This window comes from Platalea leucorodia, assembly GCF_965183815.1.
Source record: "Platalea leucorodia genome assembly, chromosome: 9".
Lineage (NCBI taxonomy): Eukaryota > Metazoa > Chordata > Aves > Pelecaniformes > Threskiornithidae > Platalea > Platalea leucorodia.
The window spans coordinates 40,728,306-40,750,627 of NC_138831.1; the positions used below are offsets into that span (position 1 = coordinate 40,728,306).

The 22,322-nt window shown below is 42.9% G+C and overlaps 1 protein-coding gene across 1 annotated transcript in view; it reads right to left on the reverse strand.

Moving 5' to 3' along the window:
• Positions 1-22,322, reverse strand: part of HOMER2 (homer scaffold protein 2) — a 58,935-nt gene that overhangs the window by 11,801 nt on the left and 24,812 nt on the right. Inside the window, exon 3 of the mRNA XM_082321046.1 lies at positions 5,724-5,855. Within this exon, the coding sequence (XP_082177172.1) occupies positions 5,724-5,855 (132 nt within the window). The remainder of the gene's footprint in view (positions 1-5,723; positions 5,856-22,322) is intronic.

Below are 22,322 nucleotides of genomic sequence, written 5' to 3' on the forward strand. Positions count from 1 at the left end.
AATTTATGAGGGTTCTTCATGGACTATATGAAATATGAAAAGACAAAAAGAATTGGAAGTGATCTATCAAGTTTTATTTTTGCAACTATCTTCATAAAGCACACAGAAGACTGCTGTGAAAAATTATGCGCGCTGAGAAGAAAATGACATTTTTCCACATTTTCATAATAAAAAATTGTATACGACTGAGCAAAGCTAATCCTCAGTATAAACCTGATAATGATCTCATTGCACAATAGATTTCAGTCATGTCTCTGGTTTACCAACACATGTATTTAACACATTTGCTTTTAGAAACAAGTACAAATAACTGAATTTTTCACCATCTTAGTGACAGATCTTCGACTTTAAGAGAGAAAATATTACCCTTCTTTCTTTTTGTTGTTACAAACGTAAAGACGGCTGTGCTGGTTTTGGCTGGGATAGAGTTAATTTCCTTCACAGTAGCTAGCATGGGGCTGTGTTGTGGATTTGTGCTGACAACAGTGTTGATAACACAGGGATGGTTTAGCTCCTGCTGAGCAGCGCTTACACAGAGTCAAGGCCTTTTCTGCTTCTCACCCCACCCCACCCGCGAGTGGGCTGGGGGCGCACAGGGAGTGGGGAGGGGACACAGCCGGGACAGCTGACCCCAGCTGACCCAAGGGATGTCCCACGCCCTGTGACCTCGTGCTCGGCGTATAAAGCTGGGGGAAGAAGAAGGAAGGGGGGACGTTGGAGTGATGGCGTTTGCCTTCCCAAGTAACCGTTACACGTGACGGAGCCCCGCTTTCCTGGAGGTGGCTGAACACCTGCCTGCCCATGGGAAGGAGTGAACGAATTCCTTGCTTTGCTTTGCTTGCGTGTGTGGCTTTTGCTTTACCTATTGAACTGTCTTTAGCTCAATCCGCCAGTTTTCACCTTTACCCTTCCGATTCTCTCCCCCATCCCAGAGGCGGGGAGTGAGCAAGCGGCTGGGTGGTGCTTAGTTGCTGGCTGAGGTTAAACCATGACAACGGCTGTAACAGAAACGGTGGTGAAAGACTGTCTCTGGTTTTTGTTTACCGCACACACTTGGAAACAGTCAGTCCATAAAGAGTTCTGCTGCTGCTTCTTTTTCATTCTTAGCTAATTAATACCTGCTAGATTTTACTAACAGTCTATTTTTAAAAGCTACAGAGGATCACTTGGCTTGTTATGAAATTAAAGCCTTTCACTTGATTACTCTTCTGAGCGCAGCAACACGGTGGTGACAGCCCAAACTTGTGTAGCATTACCAATGCTAATTGCTACAGCGGCAGACCAGGCGTTTCTGAAGCCATCCCAGTCCTGAGGCTGTCTCTGAGAGTGACGGCATGGCCACAGCGTCTAATCACTGGCAGAAATTAGAGATGCTTTCTCTCCAGTAACTGATTTCTTCTGTCCCAAATATAAATAATTGGTACTACAAAATCATGTGCCACCTCCAAGATCTAAGTTGCCTTTGAGCTATCAAACCATTGCAACAATAGGGATTGTTAATGTGAAATTCCTAGTTAAAAAGTGAAATAATCTTCTGTTTAGTAAAAGAGAACTTGGTAAATGTGGTCTTGAGGGGCAATGCACGTATAAATATCCAAAACCAACTAAAAAAATCATCATGCTCCTTCTCCCTTCCATCTTTACTCCCTTCATCTTCCCTCTCCTCCACCCTTGTCCTTAGGCAGACAAAGTTCCCCAAAATTAGCAAAAAAAAAAACCAGACTGGAGTAGGAGAAATGCCAACTGAACACCACTCCCATAGTCCATCAGGGACTATATGACGTGTCTTCCCATGGCCCAGGAAGCTGTGAGACTAAGCTGCAATATGGAAAAGATTTGCTGCTACCAACACTTGTGAAGCCTTTTAGTCTAAGGCTGCTGCAGCCCATGAGCACTGTTTGATTATGAGTCTTGGCCCATGAAATTTAATGGGGACTCAAGGATGCTACTGTGCATTGCACAAATTATTTAAAGGCTGTTCAAATCTGCAGCCAGCTTGTCACCTGGAGAAATATATATATATTTAAATAGATCTTCTTAACATTTTATACATTAAAAAGCATTATTTTGTATGTGTAAATGTTAAGCTCCTGATCTGGCATAATATTTTATGTCTCCTACTGACAAATTGTGCCAGTGTCAGATAGATGAAACAGCTGCTCCCACCCAAAGCAGTCTCATAAATATTTCATTGCCCTCTCGGTTTGCAGAAGGCTGGGTGATGTGACGTTCCCGTTGGGGAGCACCGCCGTGCCGTGACCCACAAGGCACGCGTCATTTTGCCTGCATTTTTCTCTGGATGAGCCCTCAGTACTGGGAAGATCGGCAGCAAACAAGACTATTTACTCTCGAAAGTGGCTGGTAATTTGCTGTAGCACAGCCAGTGTGCTGCCAGCACCGAAGCCGGTTGGACCGGGGCAGCTGTGCTGCGTGCTGGGCGCCCGGGCAGGCTCTGCTCCGAGCTTTCTCCCCTGCAACACAGTGCCTGGCAAATACCGCACACGTAATGTGCATGCATGCACAGAAATGAAGTCCAGTGCTCCCCAGATGCTGGATGCAGTTGCTTTATGATGTGCGAAGTCTGGGTTTACTGTGTTTCGCACCTGTATAAATCTTTGTCCCTATGCCCTTGACTACCTACAGCTCCTCAGAGAGCATGTCTGCGTCGAAGCATCCTGAATGATAGCAGAAATTTTACTTAACCGCTTCATGTGCAAAACACATCACTACCTTTACAGCACCAGCCCTGCCTCTTCATCGCACCCAGGCACACCATTAATTCTCACCTATTTCGATTTGGCTGTAGCAATGTATGAATAATGTCTTGAGACCTTTTTGAAGCACAGGGTGGGAAGGGGGGAAAGGAGGGTCAGCAAGTCCTGCAAGAGGCGAAAAGGACCCCGAGTAGGACATCAACTTTAAGCCCTAGGATTCTCCCAATCAATGTGAATGGTAATTAGGTTACTAGGTCACTGAATGCAGTTTTCATTAATGGCTCATGTTTAATTTGAACTGCTTTTCCCTATAGGTATGGATTAATGCTTAAGTATCTCAAGAGAAGAAAGGCATTAGAAAGAGGCAATATCTTTTATTAGGCCAACCAATATACTTAAAAATGCATTATTATTCATTGTTTTCAGCAGACATTTTCCAGCTTGCTTTCTTTCTTTCTTTCTTTCTTTCTTTAAAGCCAGAGCTATTGATCTCTGGTTTAGTGGAGTTTTTTTAGTGTGTCCTTTCAACTCCTGACTAAAAGCTTCAATTATTTCCAGTAAAACTGGCAAGCTTTAATTTATATCTTTTGTAAGAGTATAATGATATCAACATAAAATGAAACTTGATTTTACTATTCCCAATACACTTATACATCTGTAATCTCTCCACCATCTCTGGCCTTTCGTACTAATGGTTCAATAATTAAACTGAGGGGCATGGATGACAAAGGATATCTTTGTCCCATTGCTTTGCATGCTGGCAATAAAGCAGGTTTTCTAACATTTTCCAGATAGATAACTGTCTGATTTTTTTTTTAAATAGATCATCTCGAGCCATTTTCAGAAGTGCTCCCCTTAAGCTCCCCTTTGGTATTCTGACCAGAAAAAGTCTTTCTGCTGATTTGGAAAGCTTTTCCTGCAAGTAGAAGGCTGTATTATCGGCAGTGGGCTCTTCAGCAGATCCTGCAGTGCAAACAGATGTGCAAACTGATCTGGAGAGAAACACAGCCGGTGCTGGGGGCCCTGTGCCCACATGACATGTTTTTCAGATTGGCTCTCATTCAGCCACATGAACATTGAAGAGCTGCTTTCTGATACCAGCACTAAATTTATTCTAAGTAAGTGTTGGGACAGTTTTGGAGAAGATGGTAAAATCTCTCTGATTAGGGTGCGAGGACCTCCAAATGCACCTCGTGCCTTGTTATACCTCTCGTCTCCTGAGCCAGCCTCAGCACCACCCGCTCCACGCGGCGCGTGGTGCACATTTAACCCCAGCCAGCACCGAGGTACCATGTGGCCACCTGTCATGTTGCAGAGGTGTGACTTCAGTAATCCAGATTCAAAATTACTGTCCAATGGTGCTAATTCTTTCATTTGGTGTCCAAAAGTTGCACTGTATCATGCTTACCTGTTACCCAAAACAAACCTTTCCCCTAGGTCCACTTTAATCCTCCCACATTCCTATACTACTTATTTAGCTATTATGAACATCTCTTTGCCACAGGAGTGGAGAATACGCATATGTGAAATGAGCAGTCCTCTGCACTTGATTAAACATCATAAAACATAACCAGCACCTCATTTTTAAAAAACAGTTTTGCATGTGATTGGTTGGGTGGCCTTAGCATCCCAGAAGAGCAGATTATTGCCATGGCACCTTTATGGACATCTCAAGTCCAAAAATAATTTAATGTGAAAAGTAAAATATGCTTTACCTTTAAGAAATATTTGCAAAAAATGAAATTCACTGGAAATTGCAATAACTCAGTAAGACAGACTTAGTAAAATAAATTTTTATAACAATTCACTTGATGGAAAGGTCCTCCTTCTATCGCAATGGTCTGCATTTGCTATTTTAGACACTACAAGAAGCATCTTTTTCTCCTGATTCTTTTCATATCAAAGCACACAAGAGGACAACAACACGAGAGACTGTGTGCCATGGCCAAGGACACAATGTTGAGTTAACTGACAAAACCCAGTGCCAAGTAGCCATGCTTCAAGTGTCAACTATGTGTTAGATAAGTAGGGTTTTTTTACTGCATGAACAAACAAACATCTCCACTGCTTGATGAGCACTTGGCGAGACCACTAATCTAATGACAGAGGATGCATTTTAAACCTCTGGTTATTCATTACAAGAGGCAGCTCTAGCCTTTACAAGCCTGACGTTGTAGCCAGTCTCTGGTCCAGGCCAGTGTTGCATTAATACCAAACCCACGTTCGGGGTGCAGCTCTGAGACACAGCTCTGCCAGCAAACCTGGCGTCCGACCTCCCCAGCTACTCGTCCCCCGTTTCTGCCACAACTCACTGTCACCTCCCCAGGTCTGGGATAAAATAGCTTTGGGTCAGGGCTGCAAATCACACCACTGAGCTGAAATGCCAAAAATGCAGTTTTATTTTACCCCAGATCAGTTTACCGAGCCTCCTGAGAGCATGGCCCCACCAACAGTGGTATCTGCAAAACGAGGGCACCGGCAAGCCCCGAGGGCTGGCAGCTCTACCTCGGTTAGCTACCAACGGCAACAAGTCATCGAAACGCACACTTCTGAGGCTGGGATAGCAACTCTCTTCCTTCAGAGACATCAGGCAGCCCTAACGCCAACAGTCCTGGCATATCAGTGGTGCCCTTTGCTTTTGGTGCCGCTTTCAGCTGAAATGAGCACACAGGGCAGGGAGATGCCAAAAAATACTTCAGAGTTCAGGTTGTTTCTGTAAACATCTGAAAACACAAATGCTTTCAGCCACGCTGGGCAAGATACTGTTGAGATCATCTCACTACTACCATCATCAGTGGTCAGATTTAATTTGACTATAGTTTTATAGTTTTGACTATAAAGTTTGCAATACTGCCTGCTTCTGTATATACAGACACTGGGTAATTACAGGAGAACGGATGAAGAGGACTTGCAGAAGCATGCAGCTCAAAAGAGGTCAGTTGGGTATACGCAATTCTTCATTAATAAGAAACAAGACAGCTTTTGCAGAAATTCAGTGAGCCCCAGTACCTTCGTCAGCTGCTGCTCGGAGGGAAAGCCCAAACCAAACACAGTATTTGCTCTGCTGTCTGCCCACTGGCCGAACTTCTGCGAGGTTTTAGTGAAGGTCATGTTAGGTGTGATTGTGCTGTTTATGATCACCTGTTTAAAAACAGATCAAAAAAGAATTAAAGAGTAGAAACCACATCGGAAATGCATATCCTAGCAACGATATCATCCAAAGCAATTAGCAGTCTAAATTGGGAAATTGCTGTATTCAGAAGACTTTTTCCCAAAACAAAACAGTTTCTATCTTGTCTTACTTCATGAAGGAATTTTGATGTTTTGTCTTCTTGTTCCAAAGCACTGTCACGGTCCTGCAGTTAAACACCGCTGCAGGAACATCACTGAACTCAAAGCAACAGCAGGGACAGGAGCTCTAAAATTACCCTGGCAGAAATGCCGATACAAACCCCTCTTTTTTCAGTGTTACAAAGGCACATTGCTACTCCCACCGCCCCGCCAGGCACCCGGGACGGCCCGAGGCCTCCAAGCAGGGTGTCTACCACCAACACCTGCCCTCAGACTGGAAGAGCAAAGAGATATTTCTGCATTTCTCCATTTGGCCTCGGACCTCCACAAGTAGGATGCCTGAGACATGTCAGAAATTTAAAAAAAAACAACAAAAACCAAGAGACGGAGAAACTGAGAGCTTAATAATGAGTTTAACTTGGGAGGGTGGTGAAGTGCATCCCCAACAACGCACATGCAGTACCAAATGTGGGCCTCATGACAAATATTCTGCCACTTTACACAAGTTAACTAATATCTGCTTCACCACCAGCAACCTTGAAAGCGACAGTGGTTCTTGTAATTAAAGAAATAGCCAACATGAGGAAGGCTGTTGGGATGAAGTCTCTAAGGAACTTAGTGGAACAAGCATAAAATGTAATCTTGCAAAAAGGAATGAGATATATGTCAGTTCATTATCAAAAATCTTAACTTTATTTGCAAGATACACCATTATATGAGTCTAGAGACTCCTTCCCCTGGAAATTAATTCATGTACAATGTTCTTTCTGCTAACAGAATAGGAGCTTTCTTTAGTAATGCGTACCATCATCTCCAATATGCAAATTATGCAGTAATTAAGCCAAATCTGTGGGACAGTTTAATTAACATGATCAGGAAGTATCCTGGCAACATCTTTTACTATGTATTCCAAGCAGTTTTCTTCCTAAGCTATCATTTACATTTAGCAAAAAGTGTGAATTAAATTTACCAGAGAAAGACGATTACTTGCCTCCGTCCCCTCCCTAACTTCTGACCTCTGTGCTGATGCTTTTATTTGCTTTCTTAGAAATTGCTCGACTTCAGTGGTTCCCTCTTTTTGCATCATCTCTTTCAAATAAACATATGATTTTCTGCCATTTCCTACCACTGAAAGTTTCAGCAAAAGGATCAAATTGACGAGGGCCAGGTGGCTGATGCTCCTGAAATTGTTTTTTGCATGGGAAGAACCAGGGAAGAAAGAGGGAGAGGTGACTCTGCAACCAGCGCTGGCCAACGCACACCATACAGACATCAGCTTCCAGGGTCGAAACATCTTTCTGAACGGCCGGTTGGCAGGCGGCGGTACAAGCTAAGCTGCCCAGACATACTCTCCTCTGGCTAAGTCACACAACAGAAACGCAGCCAATATAAAATCTAAGTGCGACTTCAGAGATCTAAATTAAAAGAAAATCAAGGATTTTATGTAGGGTTTTGACAATGCAAAGGGAGTATGATGATAGGAGGATTGCATGATACAGAGAGTCTCAAGAACAGGAGGAAAAGCTACCACCGACCCAGAAAAATCAGGATGCTTTCCAAAAACTTTAAGGAAAGTGCTATATGTATATTTCTTCTTCAAAAATCTTACATCAGACAGATGAACTACTTACAAATGTTTAGCTTCTCAAGTTACAGAATTTATTTTAGAAGCTCTGAACTACCCAGAAATTTTAAGTGATAAAAAGTGTTACTTCAGTCCTACTGTGCCTAACAAATTAGACATCTGTGGGGAAAAACTAATAAAATGGCCCCTTTTATTGAAAGGCAAAAGCCTCATTCACTGGAAGCAGACTCCAAGAAGAATAAAGTTCTTCCTTACCTCCTACAATAACCATTGAGTAAATAAAAATATATAAAAAAACACACCAAGGATATCTTTTAGACCACAGTCCAATATTATCAAAGAAGCAATAAAAGGAATAATGAAGCCTGCAAATTGTAAACCAAGAAACATCGTATTGAGCAACAAAATGAACTACATCAGCTTAGCACCTCAGAGGTTAATGTTTTCTATAGCCAGTGCAGAATCCAAGAAAACCTTGTGGTGATCACACACCTTAAGAAACTGACAGTTCATCTGTTACATTTATAATAAGCTGCAATTAGTGAAACTGCCTAGAAGCCGGCTCTACCTTTTTTTTCCTTAAATCCTCCTGTGTCAGTCAGGCACTTCAGAAATGCTGCGTTCCTATGGAGAACTGAAAACCTAAGTAAAAGCTTAGGAGATTAAATCAGAGCTCATGGAAACCGTTCAGAGGAGCTGGATGCTGCGGGTACATTGCATGTACCCACCCGGTCTTCCTCCCCATCCTCACCCCATCGCCCCGTCACGCTTGCAGAAAGATGCTGTAACATTGAACTTTGGGAGCATCAGCCTGCACATTCACTTCCCACGTAAATCTGGTCATCATTTCAGAGCAAATACTACATTGGCCAGGGAGCAATCACGTTGGTTGCGTTTAGGAGAAAGAAAGGGTGTTATGATTTCAAAGAATAAGGAGAAGCAAGGCTTGCAAGTGCTCCTGCCAGGTAACCCAGCCTATCCCCCCTCCCAAAGCTGGCTCACCCTTGGCTACGTGATTGCAGAAGGAAACTACTCCCCACCACTCCTCCATCTCCTGGGCAGAAGGTCTCCAGCCACAGGGGAAGCCTTTGTGGCCACCGCAACAGGAATGTTCAACCAAAACGGGAAAATCTTCTTTTTCCAGGAAAGGATGAGCCAGAATTTTCAAGTTTCAAAGGAAGAAGGAGCTGAGAGGAAGGGTGCAGAAGGGAAAGGACACATTTGAAAGCTGCTGTGGGCAGGATGAGCCCACGGGCTCTTTTCCACCCCTAACTGCAATCCAGTATTATAATTCTATAAGAAAATGCAACTCATCAATTCAAATGGGCTCTTACGAAATAACTTTGCATTTGGTCCTCATTCATATAATACACACACAGTGCAATTCTGGCTGTATCAGAAAACTGAATAAACTTGTGGACTTTCATCCAGGATAATGGATTCAAAAGACAAACTACTCTCTAATCAAATGCAATCAATCCCTGAAGTGGTTAAAGAGTTCTCCCTAAAGACAAAGGCAAAGAGAAGCATAATATAATAAGCACCTTACAGAATAATAAACTCATTCATCATACTGAGTTGTCTACATGCAGTTAAAAAAAATATGTGCCTTTGCTCTCATCTACATGCAAGCGTATCAGATGGTGAACATTCCTGATACATCCACATAAGCCAAACAAAATCTCATACTAATTTCGCTTCCTTTGGGAGAAAAACAATCCTGACAGATCTAAATTTTTATTTAAAGATGACACAGAAGAATTTTTGCAGTACAAGGTAGCACTACAACAGCCAGAAATTACTCCAGACATTTAGAGACACACCAGGTATACTCATCAGATAAAAGTGAATGCAAATAAGCTGGCGTAGAGCAGAACATTCACAGGCTGTAACACACCCATCCCGCTGCCTTCCCATGGAGAGAAACTGCCAAATAAATCAAGCAGGGAGGGGTCACAAGACGACCTGAGTGCGTGGAAGGAAAAAAAATGTATTGGCAGCTCATGCCACTTATGATATATGAGCAGTGCCTACATATACAGCTGCCATTTCTTTTAGGGGATGCTTCGAGTATGGAAAGGGTTCCCCTCCCACACTCCCCGTATCACAACACCGCACTAAAGAGGCAAAGCTGATGTGGCTTCTGAAAACCCATTTTCCCAAGTTACCGTTTCATTAACATAAGGTGAGCATGCGTGCCGGCTGGCTGGAGTACAGAGGGAGCGGAGCTGGAGCAGCACACAGAGGTTTGCCAGCTTGGCTCACAGCATGTGGCCTCATCGCATCAGCCCTGGCTTGCCAGATTCACAAGAGGGAAAAGCAGAGACGAGAGCAAGCTCAGCTCCGAGGGGAGGAGAGCGGCGATGGCGGTGGGCATTTGGCAGAGCCAGCGGCACAGCCCTGAGGAGGAGGGCCAACGTGCCAGCAGGAACTGGCCAGGACGCTTCCTCTGATGAGACACCCCGCAAAGGGGATGATGAGCCAATGCAGCCAGCCCTGTCAAAAGCTTCTCTACCTGGGAAAAGACTGAAATAACAGCTATGAAATAGCTAATTAATATATTAGTCAATGTATTTTGGAAGCATGTTAAATTAAATCAGAAAAGGGCCCCTTATTCTGGGACAAGAGTGTCAGATTAGGAATTATTCTGGAATTTTCCCTTTAAATTCACATCACCTGTTACTCTGAAGTAACCTCACCTCCAGAGAAGCCCCAAGGCTCAAGGCCATAGCATCTACTCATTAAGAAGTCACTACATTAAAACCTCCCCATTTCATTTTCACACCTCTGAATATGTGCTTTCCAGTTTGCAGACCTTGTGAAATCTAATTTCCCCAACCCACCAGGCTGCTAATCTTCAGTAAAGATGTATCCCAGTCTAAAAACAGAAATGAGGAGGGAAAGAAGCTGCTAATCCTCACAGCTCAGCAGGTTCTTCCAGCTCCTCAAGTCAACATGAATCAGAAGGGCTTGTGACACTGGATGTGGAGATGAGGAGACAGGGATGGCTTTGCAGAGAAATTCTCCCTCTGTCCCAAATGTTCAGCAGCTCCCTCGTGGAATTAGCCCACCTACGTTTCCGTGATTTGCACTACCCTTCATGACCTACTATCCTCCCTATCTCTGCTGACAGCTTCTGGGCTTACATGTAATGACTTTTCACCAATATGTCACTGGTGATAAACTGATCATCTCATTTCTAGTCCTACAAAGCCAGCACACACAAACATATTGTTAATCAAGACAGTGCTATTAAAGGGAAAAAAAGAGTCCCTTGCTGAGGCCACCTAACAGAGCAGAGCAGGAGCAGCACAAAGACGTGCTCACAGCAGTGTAAGAACTTGGGGATGAAAGCAAGAACAGCCTTTGGCCAAAACAGTGAACCTGTAATGCAGGAGGATTAATTATAGTTGTTTTACAAATCAGAGCCAGCAGATGTGATCAAATCTTTCTCCCCACCGTTCCTGCTAAGTCCTTGTAGAAGGTCCTTAAAAAAAAAGGCAGCAGCCTGGGAAAACTGAAAGTAGCAATGGCACTTGTTCTAGCTTTGCTTTATCTGCTGCACCTGACACATATGCGGCGCTTTACCTGGGACAGGCTGAGGGTATGGATTAATTAGACTGGAAGCACTGTAAACGTATGTTAAGAAGAGCGCTGAGCGTCTCCATTTTGCTGTCCTCCTGCTCCGCTCCATCATTTGTGCATGACTGGGGGGGCCCAGAGCACAGGGTAGGCCACAGTTGGCAGGACATCTACTACCAGACCCTTGCTCCGGGTACCCATCATTTTATCCCTACAGTGCCAGCAAGCCTGGCCAGCCACTGCTTTTCAAGATTTACTGTTCTACACAGTTAACCTGGACAGTAGTTACTTCACCCATCAATGGACTCCAAAAGCTTCCATAACTACATCATGTATTTCTGCGGGAGGCAGGAGAGGAAGAGGAACCGCAGAGATTCATCTGCACTCTGCATAGAGGAAGACGCCAGGATGCCTTGCAGGCTGCAGAGGGCTTGCTGCAGTCCGAAGCATGTACTTCCCAATCTGAGCTCCCTCTGCAGAGAGGAGAGTCACCTTTTATGGATAAACTATCTATCTCACATGCTGCTGCTGCACTTGCTTTGTGGGAAAAGGGCCATTTCTACAGTTCAACACAGCTTTTTTTTCCTTGTATTACCTTGCATCCCCAGGATAATTCAATGAATGATGAGGCTCATTTTTAACCCCAAAAGCCAACAAATCAAACAAAAACCATACAGCTCTTGTCCTCCTTCACAAAAAGAGATGTAAAAATAGCCCCCCCTCCAATAAAAAGACTAATAACTGTTTTTCCTCTGGTAAAATATTTCTGTTGTAAAGCCCTCGCTGAGAACCTGTCTAAATGCACAGAAAGTGGGTTCATGATTATGTGAATTCTATTAAGTGAATCTCCTGCTACACCTACTCCACTGCGCTCTTTTTCTTCCCAAGGTAATTAACATCTCTGAAGAGCTGGCTTCCCACCTCCTCCACCCAGTCTAAATCTCTAAAATCTCCTATTTTTGCTTTGACATCTGACTAGATTTTTTTTTTCCTTTTAGGCACAGCACACACATCCACCCACCCACACGATTCAAAGCACCAGCAGCTGTTTCATGAAGAAAATCTACAGCGAGGATTTTCAAATCTTCTACACTGGAACAAATTGTTACCCAGGAATTTCATGCAACATTTTACAAAATTTATAAACCAAGATGGTTGTGTGTTATTTTTACATTAGAAATAAGATTTCTAACTTATCAGAGACAGGGAAAAGAATACAGTGGAGACTCTTTATTTTTTCCTAGTGACTAAAATTGGGGTGAGGGAGAAGGTTGCGTTATCTACAATTAAAAAAAAACCCATAGTTATATCACATTCATGCTTTGGAGGATTTAATAAAAGCATATAGTCTTTGTGTAGAGTATAACCACGTCCTTCTATGAATCATTTAAGCACTGATCATTTTCTGCATCCTTCAAGCTGTATGACAACAGCTTCACTTAAGCCTGAAGGCCCCTTTGCAGAGGTCAGAAATGGCGTGGCCACGTGCCATCGTTAAAGACTCCTCTACACTTTAACAACCTACACCCCGCAGCAAGCGGTCAGCAATGGGATAGCTTACCACTTCCTCTCTAATATCTGGAAAACTGTCCCTTGGCATGAGGAATGGCCAAGAAGGGCAGGTACGTTTTTTTTAGGAGATGATAGGATCTACTTGGCATCTTCTGAAACACCTCAAAGTGGTCACTGTTAGATGACAAGGGCAACCAGGTCTAGCAACATTTAGGAGCAATACACTGACGTAACTGAAGATACAAGGTATCTATGAGATAATATAAAATACCACTCCTTCTGCATCCTCAGAAATGCCTCATCCCTTATTTTGCTATTAGAAAATAAAGCTAGGTGGAGGTTAGCTGGGGCTCATGTGATCATCTTGTTCACTCTTCAGGAGAATCAGCTTTGGACTTCAGCTAGTATTTAATGGTTGACAGTCATTTACACTATTCCTCATTTTCCATCTAACAACCACTGTGCCATTGGATGCAACTTCACAATCCACAATCAAGAAAGAAGCAATGTTTGGTGGTTTGGTTTTTTTTTAAAAACTAGGAAAATATTGCCTTGAATTATGTTTGACGTTCAAATTTTAAGAATACACAATGCACTGTAGTTTATTTATAAACTCCATCTGGCATGACTTGATTAGCATGTCTGATACATTAACTCTCCGAATAGGGATTTCCAAGTATTAGATACCTCTGGCATGACAGCACGGGGGGAGAAGGGAATAAATAATTTATATAGCTGTTTCAGTGGACAAGCAATCCTTAGAGTTTCATAAAGCACAACTTATAGGAATTATTCATTATTAATTTCAGTAGTTGAACTTAAAAAAAGAGGGAGTAAAAGTCCCAGATGAGGAAACGAACAGCTAACCAGTGCTGCATTTATTGCAATGCTTGACAGAAGTCCCTAATACCCTGGGAGGAGGCTGTGGAAAGCTCGAGGGGATGGAGCATGTGCTCAGTTCACTTTTGGCACAAGGCTCCTCAGCCCCTTATCATTTCTTTTGGATGAAAAGGCAGCACAATGCAAAACCTGCAAGCAAGCTGAGCACTACTACGCTCCCTGGAGTCTGGCCAGCAGGTATGGAAGTTTTTACCATCTATAAATTTGCCTATTTCAGTCTCATGCCACAGGTTTTGCTTTGATCAGCTAGTGAAACCAAAAAGATGAGGGAAAGCATCTGTAAACCCTACCATGCTGTGCCTGTGTTGAATATGTTACTAAAAACTTGGAATTTTTTCTCAATTTTTACCTGACTATAGGCATGGATTATTTTCACCAAAAATTTGTTCAACATTCTTCAAAAGCTTTCCTAAGTTCAAGGACCATGACCTAAACCAGGCATCCTTTGCTTCATTCCAGGTTTCTTTACAATAACATCACATGGTTTAATTAACCTCTCTGGCACATTCAGATCCCACATTCATACTCGAGTCTGGTGATCAGAAACAACTCTGTGTGAGGCAGATACGTGCTGAAACACTTCCTTTTACAGAGCTTTTCTGAGAAATTTTATAGAGAGGTTTTAAAAAGGAAAAATATACGCAGACCAAAGTTTCCCTACTTGCCGGTAAGTGGTGTGGCAAGAAATCCTCTAGCATGGATTTTTAGCTTTTCCTTTTTTTTTTTTTTCTTTTTAAAAGAGTGACAAATGGCTTTTCTGAAAAGGTTTCTGCCATCCCCTGGATTCAGTTGTGTGTGGTCTTTCCAGAGCCAGTGACACATGCACACACCGTACGTACAAGCAGAAAAATGAGCCAGATAGGATCAAACAGTGGCAGATGTGCTTCTGTTCTTCTGTCAAGGATACAGCTGTTGCCAGCACTTTGTTATCTTTTCTCCTAAGCTTACTAACCGGCTTCTGAAGGATTTACTTCCAGAAATAATCCAGACAATGAACGGAGGATTTTTCACATTTCAAAGTTAATAACTTGGAAAGAGATTAATACAGAAACATTTAAGTGATATGAGTTCTACAGCGCTAGACTTATTTTTTTTTTTTAAACCGAAACACATCCTCAGCAGATGATCATGATTTCTGGTTGATGCAGTCTCAAGGGACCCACCAAATTTCCTGGCATTTACTTTGCTCCGTTTCTCAGCTTCTGACAAGCTCTCTTTCACCTGAAGCCCCAGCTTGTGTTTGACCAAACATTTTTAATTTTTCCTTCCATTCCCAGCTCATCTCCACCAGTATTAGCAATTCTGAAATTACTATTGCAGTTAAGCCCTAACAGTATTTTTTATCCTCTGAACACTCAAGGACCTGTCCACACAAGCGCACCCAATGTTACTTGCTCTACCTATCTAAACCAGTCTTGGCAACTGTTGAAAATTCTGCAGACACAACTCCAGGTAACGTACTATCCTCCCAATTATTAAATCCTGCACCTCCCCTCAGCCTGACTTTCTGAATACTTGATATCACCTTAAGCAAATAAAGGATGATGCAAGTGGGTAGTCTCATCCTTGGCTGACAGCTCTGCTTCTCCTTTATGCTTTATTTCTTCACCACCGAATTCCAAAGAAAATGTTCTCAAGTTATGTTAAGGTCTAGACAGAAACAAAAACTCAAGTAACTTTAGTCAAGCCGAGTACACCACAAACATAGGCAACACAAATATTTTAAGATCATCAGGGAACGTTATTTTCCTTAATTTCATTCAGTCTTATTTCAAAGACGTCTTTGAGAAGAATGTGAAGTCCTGGTCTATGTAGCAGCAGGGTCCAGTGCACACCTCAGTGTGCTCACCCCACATAGGTACTGATCCTCATTTTAAAACGTGCCTTTCATTTTCTGTTTGCATCTGTCCTGCTTCAACTTCCATCAACCCCACCATTCACATTGCTCTTTGATACTCCACAGGCTGGAGGACTTATGTCTCCACAGGACCCCTGTGGAGCGTAACACTTTGGGCACACCCGGCCCCTTCGAGGTGCCCGACCCGCCACCCCACGCAGACACCCTCCTCCCGCACCCCAGCCTTCGCCGGAGCAGCAGCCTCTGCCTCGGAGGCACCGGCACCACCCGCTGATGGCGAGTTTTCCTTAAACTGAGAGTTCCTCCTGAATCATTCAAAGTGATGCAAAAAAATCTGGAAGTCGCATCACCACCACAACTCTAACATCTTTAAATGAAATTAGGAAATAGCTATTAAAAATATGAACTATTTACTGCAAGTTGTTTCCTTGTCTGAGTGAGAGACCGGTTCCAGCTCAGGTTAGGCTGGTGCACTACGACTCGGGGCAGGACAGATGTTGTCCTGCTCTTAATCTGTTCATCATATAAAATGAAGCAGAATTTCTCTACGAAAGGAGCAGCTGCCTCTCAGAGAGCAGCCCGATCCAGCTTCATTATTTACAGCAACAACAAGCCCAAAAGGGACTGCAAAAGGAGCTAGAGACTCTTCAGGCATCTTTTACAAAAAGTACTTTGTTTAGCACAATTGGTACTAGAACATCTCTCTGGCAGACAAGCATCATTCTCCAGCACGGGCTGGGAAAGCTGAACCAGGAAAAGTCCACACTGCAGCTGCCTTACAAAGCAAACTCCTCATCTGATGAGAGTGATTAAATGTCATCAAACTATTTTAAAGGCTCTAGTATGGATTCACAGAATATACAGGCTGATATTATTATAGTTGCTTTGTCTCAACAGTAAAGTACATATCTATTAGATGATGTATATATAAAGATCATAAAACCACAACTAATGTTTTTACTTAATAGTCATCTCGCAAGCATAAAAGCAATGAGATGTTTATTATAACATACACACAAACTATGCACACTGGAAGGCAGGATTATGCATTAAAATTATATTTTATACCATGCTTTTGTATTTCAAAAGATGTTCTTCCTTTTATGTGGGGGGTTAATTAATTCCATTTGTTGGAATTACTCCTTTATGGCTCCAGTATCATCTCCAGTGCTAATAACCATGTTGAAATTAGCTCCAATAGTTCATGAAATACTTAGCATACTATGATAAAGAGAAGATGAAGGCCACCAAATATGCACAAATTTCTATATTACAGTAATCAGCCAGACCAGTACTGGAAATTCTTTCCTATGGCACATGAAGGTTTCTTTTGTGGACAGGTATGGACAAGAATGCAGGAATACTGGATCAGTCAACTCAGACCTCCAGAGGCCAAAACCTGGTCACCTTTCCACCTGCTTACCCTAATGTGGCACCACCCTTAAGCTGGGATATGTTGTTTGGGCTCTTCAAACAGTAACAACTGTCACACACTGCCTTTTTGATGAAAGGTCCTGTTCGTGTTGGTTCTCAGTGTCAGAAGTAGAAGTAATATTGAGCTCATGCTCCCCCCACACCCCTCTTTTACGGTTGGCACTCTTTCTGGGACAACCAGAAAAGAAGAGATTTCCCACCCAGCCTGGAAGAAACGGCATGAAGGGCAGAAAAGAGCACGGCAGAAAAAGTTTTGAAAAAAAAGAGATATCCATCTCAGTTACCCAGCGGTGAAAAAAGCTTTGAGAAGCTGGAATAAAAAATATTTTCTGCTAATTTAATCAGATTTTACCAGCAGGGGCTTTCTGGAAATCATAGTCCTGCCAGTGCTGCAGTCAGCAAAATAATCTTCAGGGAGAGGAGCGAGGCCTCTCGGCATTTTAGCAGGCACAGAGCAGCCGGCTCGGACCCCAGCAGCACCGCGCTCCTCCGGGATGCACACAGCACTCCTGACAAGCGATGGCCATAAATAAAACTAGGGCAGGCTAAACTGGAAATAAAAGAATCTCTCTTTCTTTGACAAAACACACATATATGCTCGCCCACACCTTTCAAAATCATAGCATTTAATTCAGGATTTCTCTATACACGTTAAAAGAAAAGGCAACACACCACTTTGTAAGGTCACTTTTCGTGTACTTTTACATCCCTTTATCTTTGGCTACCCAAGGGTGTAAAACATCCTCTGATCGTTTCACTACAAAATTATTAAACCTGAAAATTAGATAGTTAAAAAACTTAGGTATTTTTAAAAATTTAGGTATTTAAAAAATATAAAACGGGGTACTTCACCTAATTCCTAGGTATTTAAATTCCTAGGTATTTAAAAAATATAAAACGGAGTACTTCACCTAATTCCGCGAGCATGAGGAGTTTTCCGCGAGCAAACACACTGATACTCTGAATGCCAAGAGGGAAGGCAATGTTGTGATAATCTTCTGCTACACGTTATTGCAAATCAGATCCATGAGGTCTTAGAGGCACAGTTAAATGCTGCCACACCAACGCAGGCCCCTGCTGAGGTATGCATTGCCAGAAGCCTTTTTTAATTCAGTGCCAAAAACTTTGTAATATCTAAATTACTTGGTAGGTTTTTCCTAAGAAAGAGTTGCTATTGGTTTAATGGCTGAATTTACGTCAATGAAAGAGAAAAAAGAACATAAAGAACAAGCCAGATGAAGGAATTTCATCCGTGCTACCATACCCTGCAATTTTTTTCCTGTGAAAGGAAAGCTTCTTAAATCTAAGAGTCACCTTTTGGCAAAATACTCTAGGATATTTTTAACAACTATGTCTTAAAATAATTCCATTTCCATGGGCAAAGAAAATGATTTGTTTTGAGTCTCTGAACACAGCACTGGAAGAACTCCGAATTTCCTCTCTGTGTGCCGAGGACGCCTGCCTCCAGTCGTGAGAACAAAAAAAGCGTGGTCATAAAGAGGTGGGCAGCTATTAAATTAGGTAGCAATTAGGACTGGTAGAAGAACTGAGAAAGCCAGAAATACATCAAATATCAGCAGATTTACACATCACCTCTTCTTACCTCCCTAAATATCTGCTGCCACATGCTACTGGGGCTCTGTCCCTGCCAGCTTCGCTCTGCTCTGGAAATCATACTGTCCGTTCTTGCTGTGACACTCACTGACAGAGCCCATTAGAAGGGCATATATGCCACTTAATCAAACAGCTTCATCATACTATATAATGTACTGCATTCATTTTGGGGAACATTATGTGAATACTGATTGGCAAAATTTGGCCCATATTCTTACTCTTACTAATTGCAATTTACTTCAGAAATAGACCCACTGATTTTGCTTTCCCAGCACAGCAATTTTCCTGGTTCGCTCCTCAATACTTTCACACACTTACACCCAACTTAGCCGCTGATCTTCAATATTGAAGGTAATTGTTAGGTATCAAGCTCTTTTAAATGATCTAGCAACTGGGAATGAGTGTCAGCCGACAATTTTTTTTTCTCTGAAACACAAAGTCTTTGTTCCTGTATCATGTATTTACGAAAATTACTCTTGCAATCTATTTATTTTTTTAACCCTGATTTTATTTTTTCTAGTCATCTGTTTAAGCATCTCACAGAGACAACTTAGGACTGGCATGAGATGACTCTTGCTGTGTCACTTTGCTGCTGCCGTCTCAGAATGTCTCACTTTATTGCTGGCTATTAATTTTTAAGATAGCTTTATGTTCCTTATTAACAACTTATTTCTCAAAAGATAAAAATGATGCTGTTGCAATCACAGGTTCTGTAGAAATGTAACATCTGTACATTTCAAATTGAGGATGGAAGCTTGTTTCTGAGGGATAATATCTCCTTCTCCAATTCCATACAGAAACAAGTTTCTCATCCTTTCCCCCTTGTCAATATTGTTTGGATAACACATATTTCCTATTTATAAAAAATAAACAAACCCACCAAACAGGGCACTACTATGCATTATTCCAGAGGATGACAGAGGATATCGGTCTGAGTAATTTTCATGCTTTCAAACTTTCTTTTTGCCTCTAAAAGGCAGAACAATGTAGGTCACTTTTAATGAGGAGCCCTGTGTGTGGCTTCCCCCACACACTACACAGCAACCAGGCACTTAGGAGTTCATGTTCTCCCTGCACCATTGCCGTATTTTGTCATTTTTCAACAGGGCTGACTTTTGCCCACAATGCTGGGCACTTTCATATGTTGAAGCCTCTTGGCTGCCTCATTAACTCTGAATCAGTGTGTGCCCTTGCATTTTACTGTATCATTTCCTCCAGCATTCATTATGCTGCTGTTTAAACAGCCTCTGGCTAGAAACTTCTTAAAACATCGTGATGAAATTACTTTCTTGACAACATACAAGTCAATTATAATGTAATTAAAAGATATACTAATCTATTCCCTTGTTCGGTAACGGTATCTTGGCTAAGATCATCCAGTGCATGCTTGTATGGTATCTGTGAAATCTTTTGCTATAAATTGTAAGCTGCTTTCCACAACACCTGCTTTTCTGTGAAAGAAGCAGGAATTATAATACCTGTTCTCTTCTAGCTTTGCAAACACGAAGAATTAAAATGGTACAAGCTGTTTCAAGTCTAGGGTCTCCGCTTCTCAGTGCTTGACTCCTCAGGCATTTCAATGGGTTTTTTTGTCGTTGGACTGAGAGGATTTGGAAGAAGCCTGGCACCTGGATGGCGTACGCTCTCTCCTGGCTGCCCTCTGTCATATTGGACTCCTGGTTTTCAGCACTAGCCTCTTCCATATCCCGCTGCAAGGGACGAGTTAAGCTCCCTTGACTTCACTCTGCTCCCTCCCTTTACCCTACTCCCTTTTTGTCCCATTTTGCTCTGCTGCAATGTCCGTCTTCACCTCCTCCTCATGTACCAGCCAGGCCTTTCTGTCCTTCCCCACCACTTGGCAAACGGGTAAGGACCCGAAGGCAGCATCCTACTGTGCCAGGCAGCAGAGCCAAGCAACTCCCCTGCCCCTCTGCCAGCCATGCTCACAAAATGAGTTCCCGGTATTTATGCTTTCAGACACATGGGCTCAGTGGTTCCCTTAATCCCCCCCTTCAGCCCACTCCTAAATTCTCCCACTCCCCTCTGCCCTGCAACAGCCCTCCTTACCCTCCTGTGCCCCAGGGGTTTGGGGACGAGGGACAGTGACCTGCCAGGAAGGAGAAGGGGACAGGCTACGCCTGCTGGGAGAAGAGAGGATGGGGCTGAAGGACAGGGGACTGTGGAGGGTCTGGACCTTCGGGGACAGCAGCAGCAGCCGCCTGAGGAAGCCACTCCTGCGAGAATCACAGCCCATCGGGTTGGTGGTGCATCAGCAGGAAACTAAATACTCATCGGGCTGACGTTACGCGGCCTGCCCCATGTTCTGCACGACAGCGGTGCTAATGGGTTTCAGCAGCCCTGTGCTACTCCGCATACTTGCAATTCAACACGCTGCCCAGAGCGATACGTTGAATGCTGAACATAAAATAAAGCTTATAAAACCGGGTAATGAACAATGTTTAAGTGAAATGGCCTATATTCTTGATCACTTTAAAATACTTTTATTGTCACTATGTAATGTCAACATAAGGTAAAAAAACCACCAAATTAATCCAACAGCTGCATACAAGTTGGATTTAAGTGAAATTTCTCTGCAAGCCAATGTGCATTGTATACGTTTGTCTAAAATAAACTGTTAGAACAGCCCCTTTGCAGTTCAGACAAGGATGGAGAGTTGTAAGAGACACACGTCCTTCGTCACCACCATCCTTCTAGGGCCAAGTCCCTTAATTTACTTGAGCTTCAGCTTTTTTGTCTTTAAAACAGAGATACCTTCTGCCCACAGCGATGCCGTGATGCTAATCCATCTGGTATTTGCTAACACACGAAAGACTTTATTCTCATCAGTGAGATGTACTGAAAGCAGGACAACACCAACCGATGCTGTCTATATTCTTCCTCGCAGTCCTACCCAGTTTCATTTTTGGCTAGAAAAGTAGGTCAAAACACTAAACGATAGTTGTTTGAGGGAGAAAAGCAACTTTTAACTTATTTGGGTATAAACACCCTTCTTTTTCCAAATCAGCACTCTTAAAATGGACAGGCAGGGTAACTGGAGACGCTCCAGAGGTGAGTGTGAAGGCAGCATCTCTTCTCGACCTGTTCCTTAATCAGCAAAGGTTCAATACAAGAGGAATAATTCATGTGGCGAGCAATTGATTCTTCCTTGGGAAGCCCCAGGAGAGAATTTTAATCATGGAAAGCTCACCTTCTTCTGGGACATGCTAAAATGGGGGGGTGGTTCCTTCTGAATGTCTTTTGGGCAGATCACAAAGCAAAGCGTGGATGCCCATCTTGCTCTCAGAACACACTTTGCAGTTCTGGGCAGGACCTCTGGCTGTGGGCATATGCTGCCCCTGCAGCTTCCCCCTCCCATGTACAGTAATTACTTTCTTTTCATTAATTGGTCTTAATGCATGCATGCACATCCACAAATCAAGCGACCCACTGCTGCAAGTACAGCAGTTTTGGCTTGGAAGTCACACTCGCCTGAGTTCCTAAAGCCAACAGCACCAGCTTCGACCAAACAGGAGCAGGAATATCCATGGGGTGTAAGCAAATTTTGGGGGGCTCAGCTTTCCCCAGCAAGTTGCAGGGGTTGTGTGCACTGACTGCAAACCAAGGCAGCCAGGGCAGTTAGCTGGCGTTTCTGGAAACACACTGGCACAAACAGCATAACGATGGTGATATATTAATGCTGTACTGATGTCAATGAAACATTACCATCAATTTAAGCAGCCAGTATGGCTGATTTATAAGCCAATATATACCCAAATATAGCACAGGAGATGTTTGGAAAAACAAGTATGTGAAATAGGCATGACAAATAGAA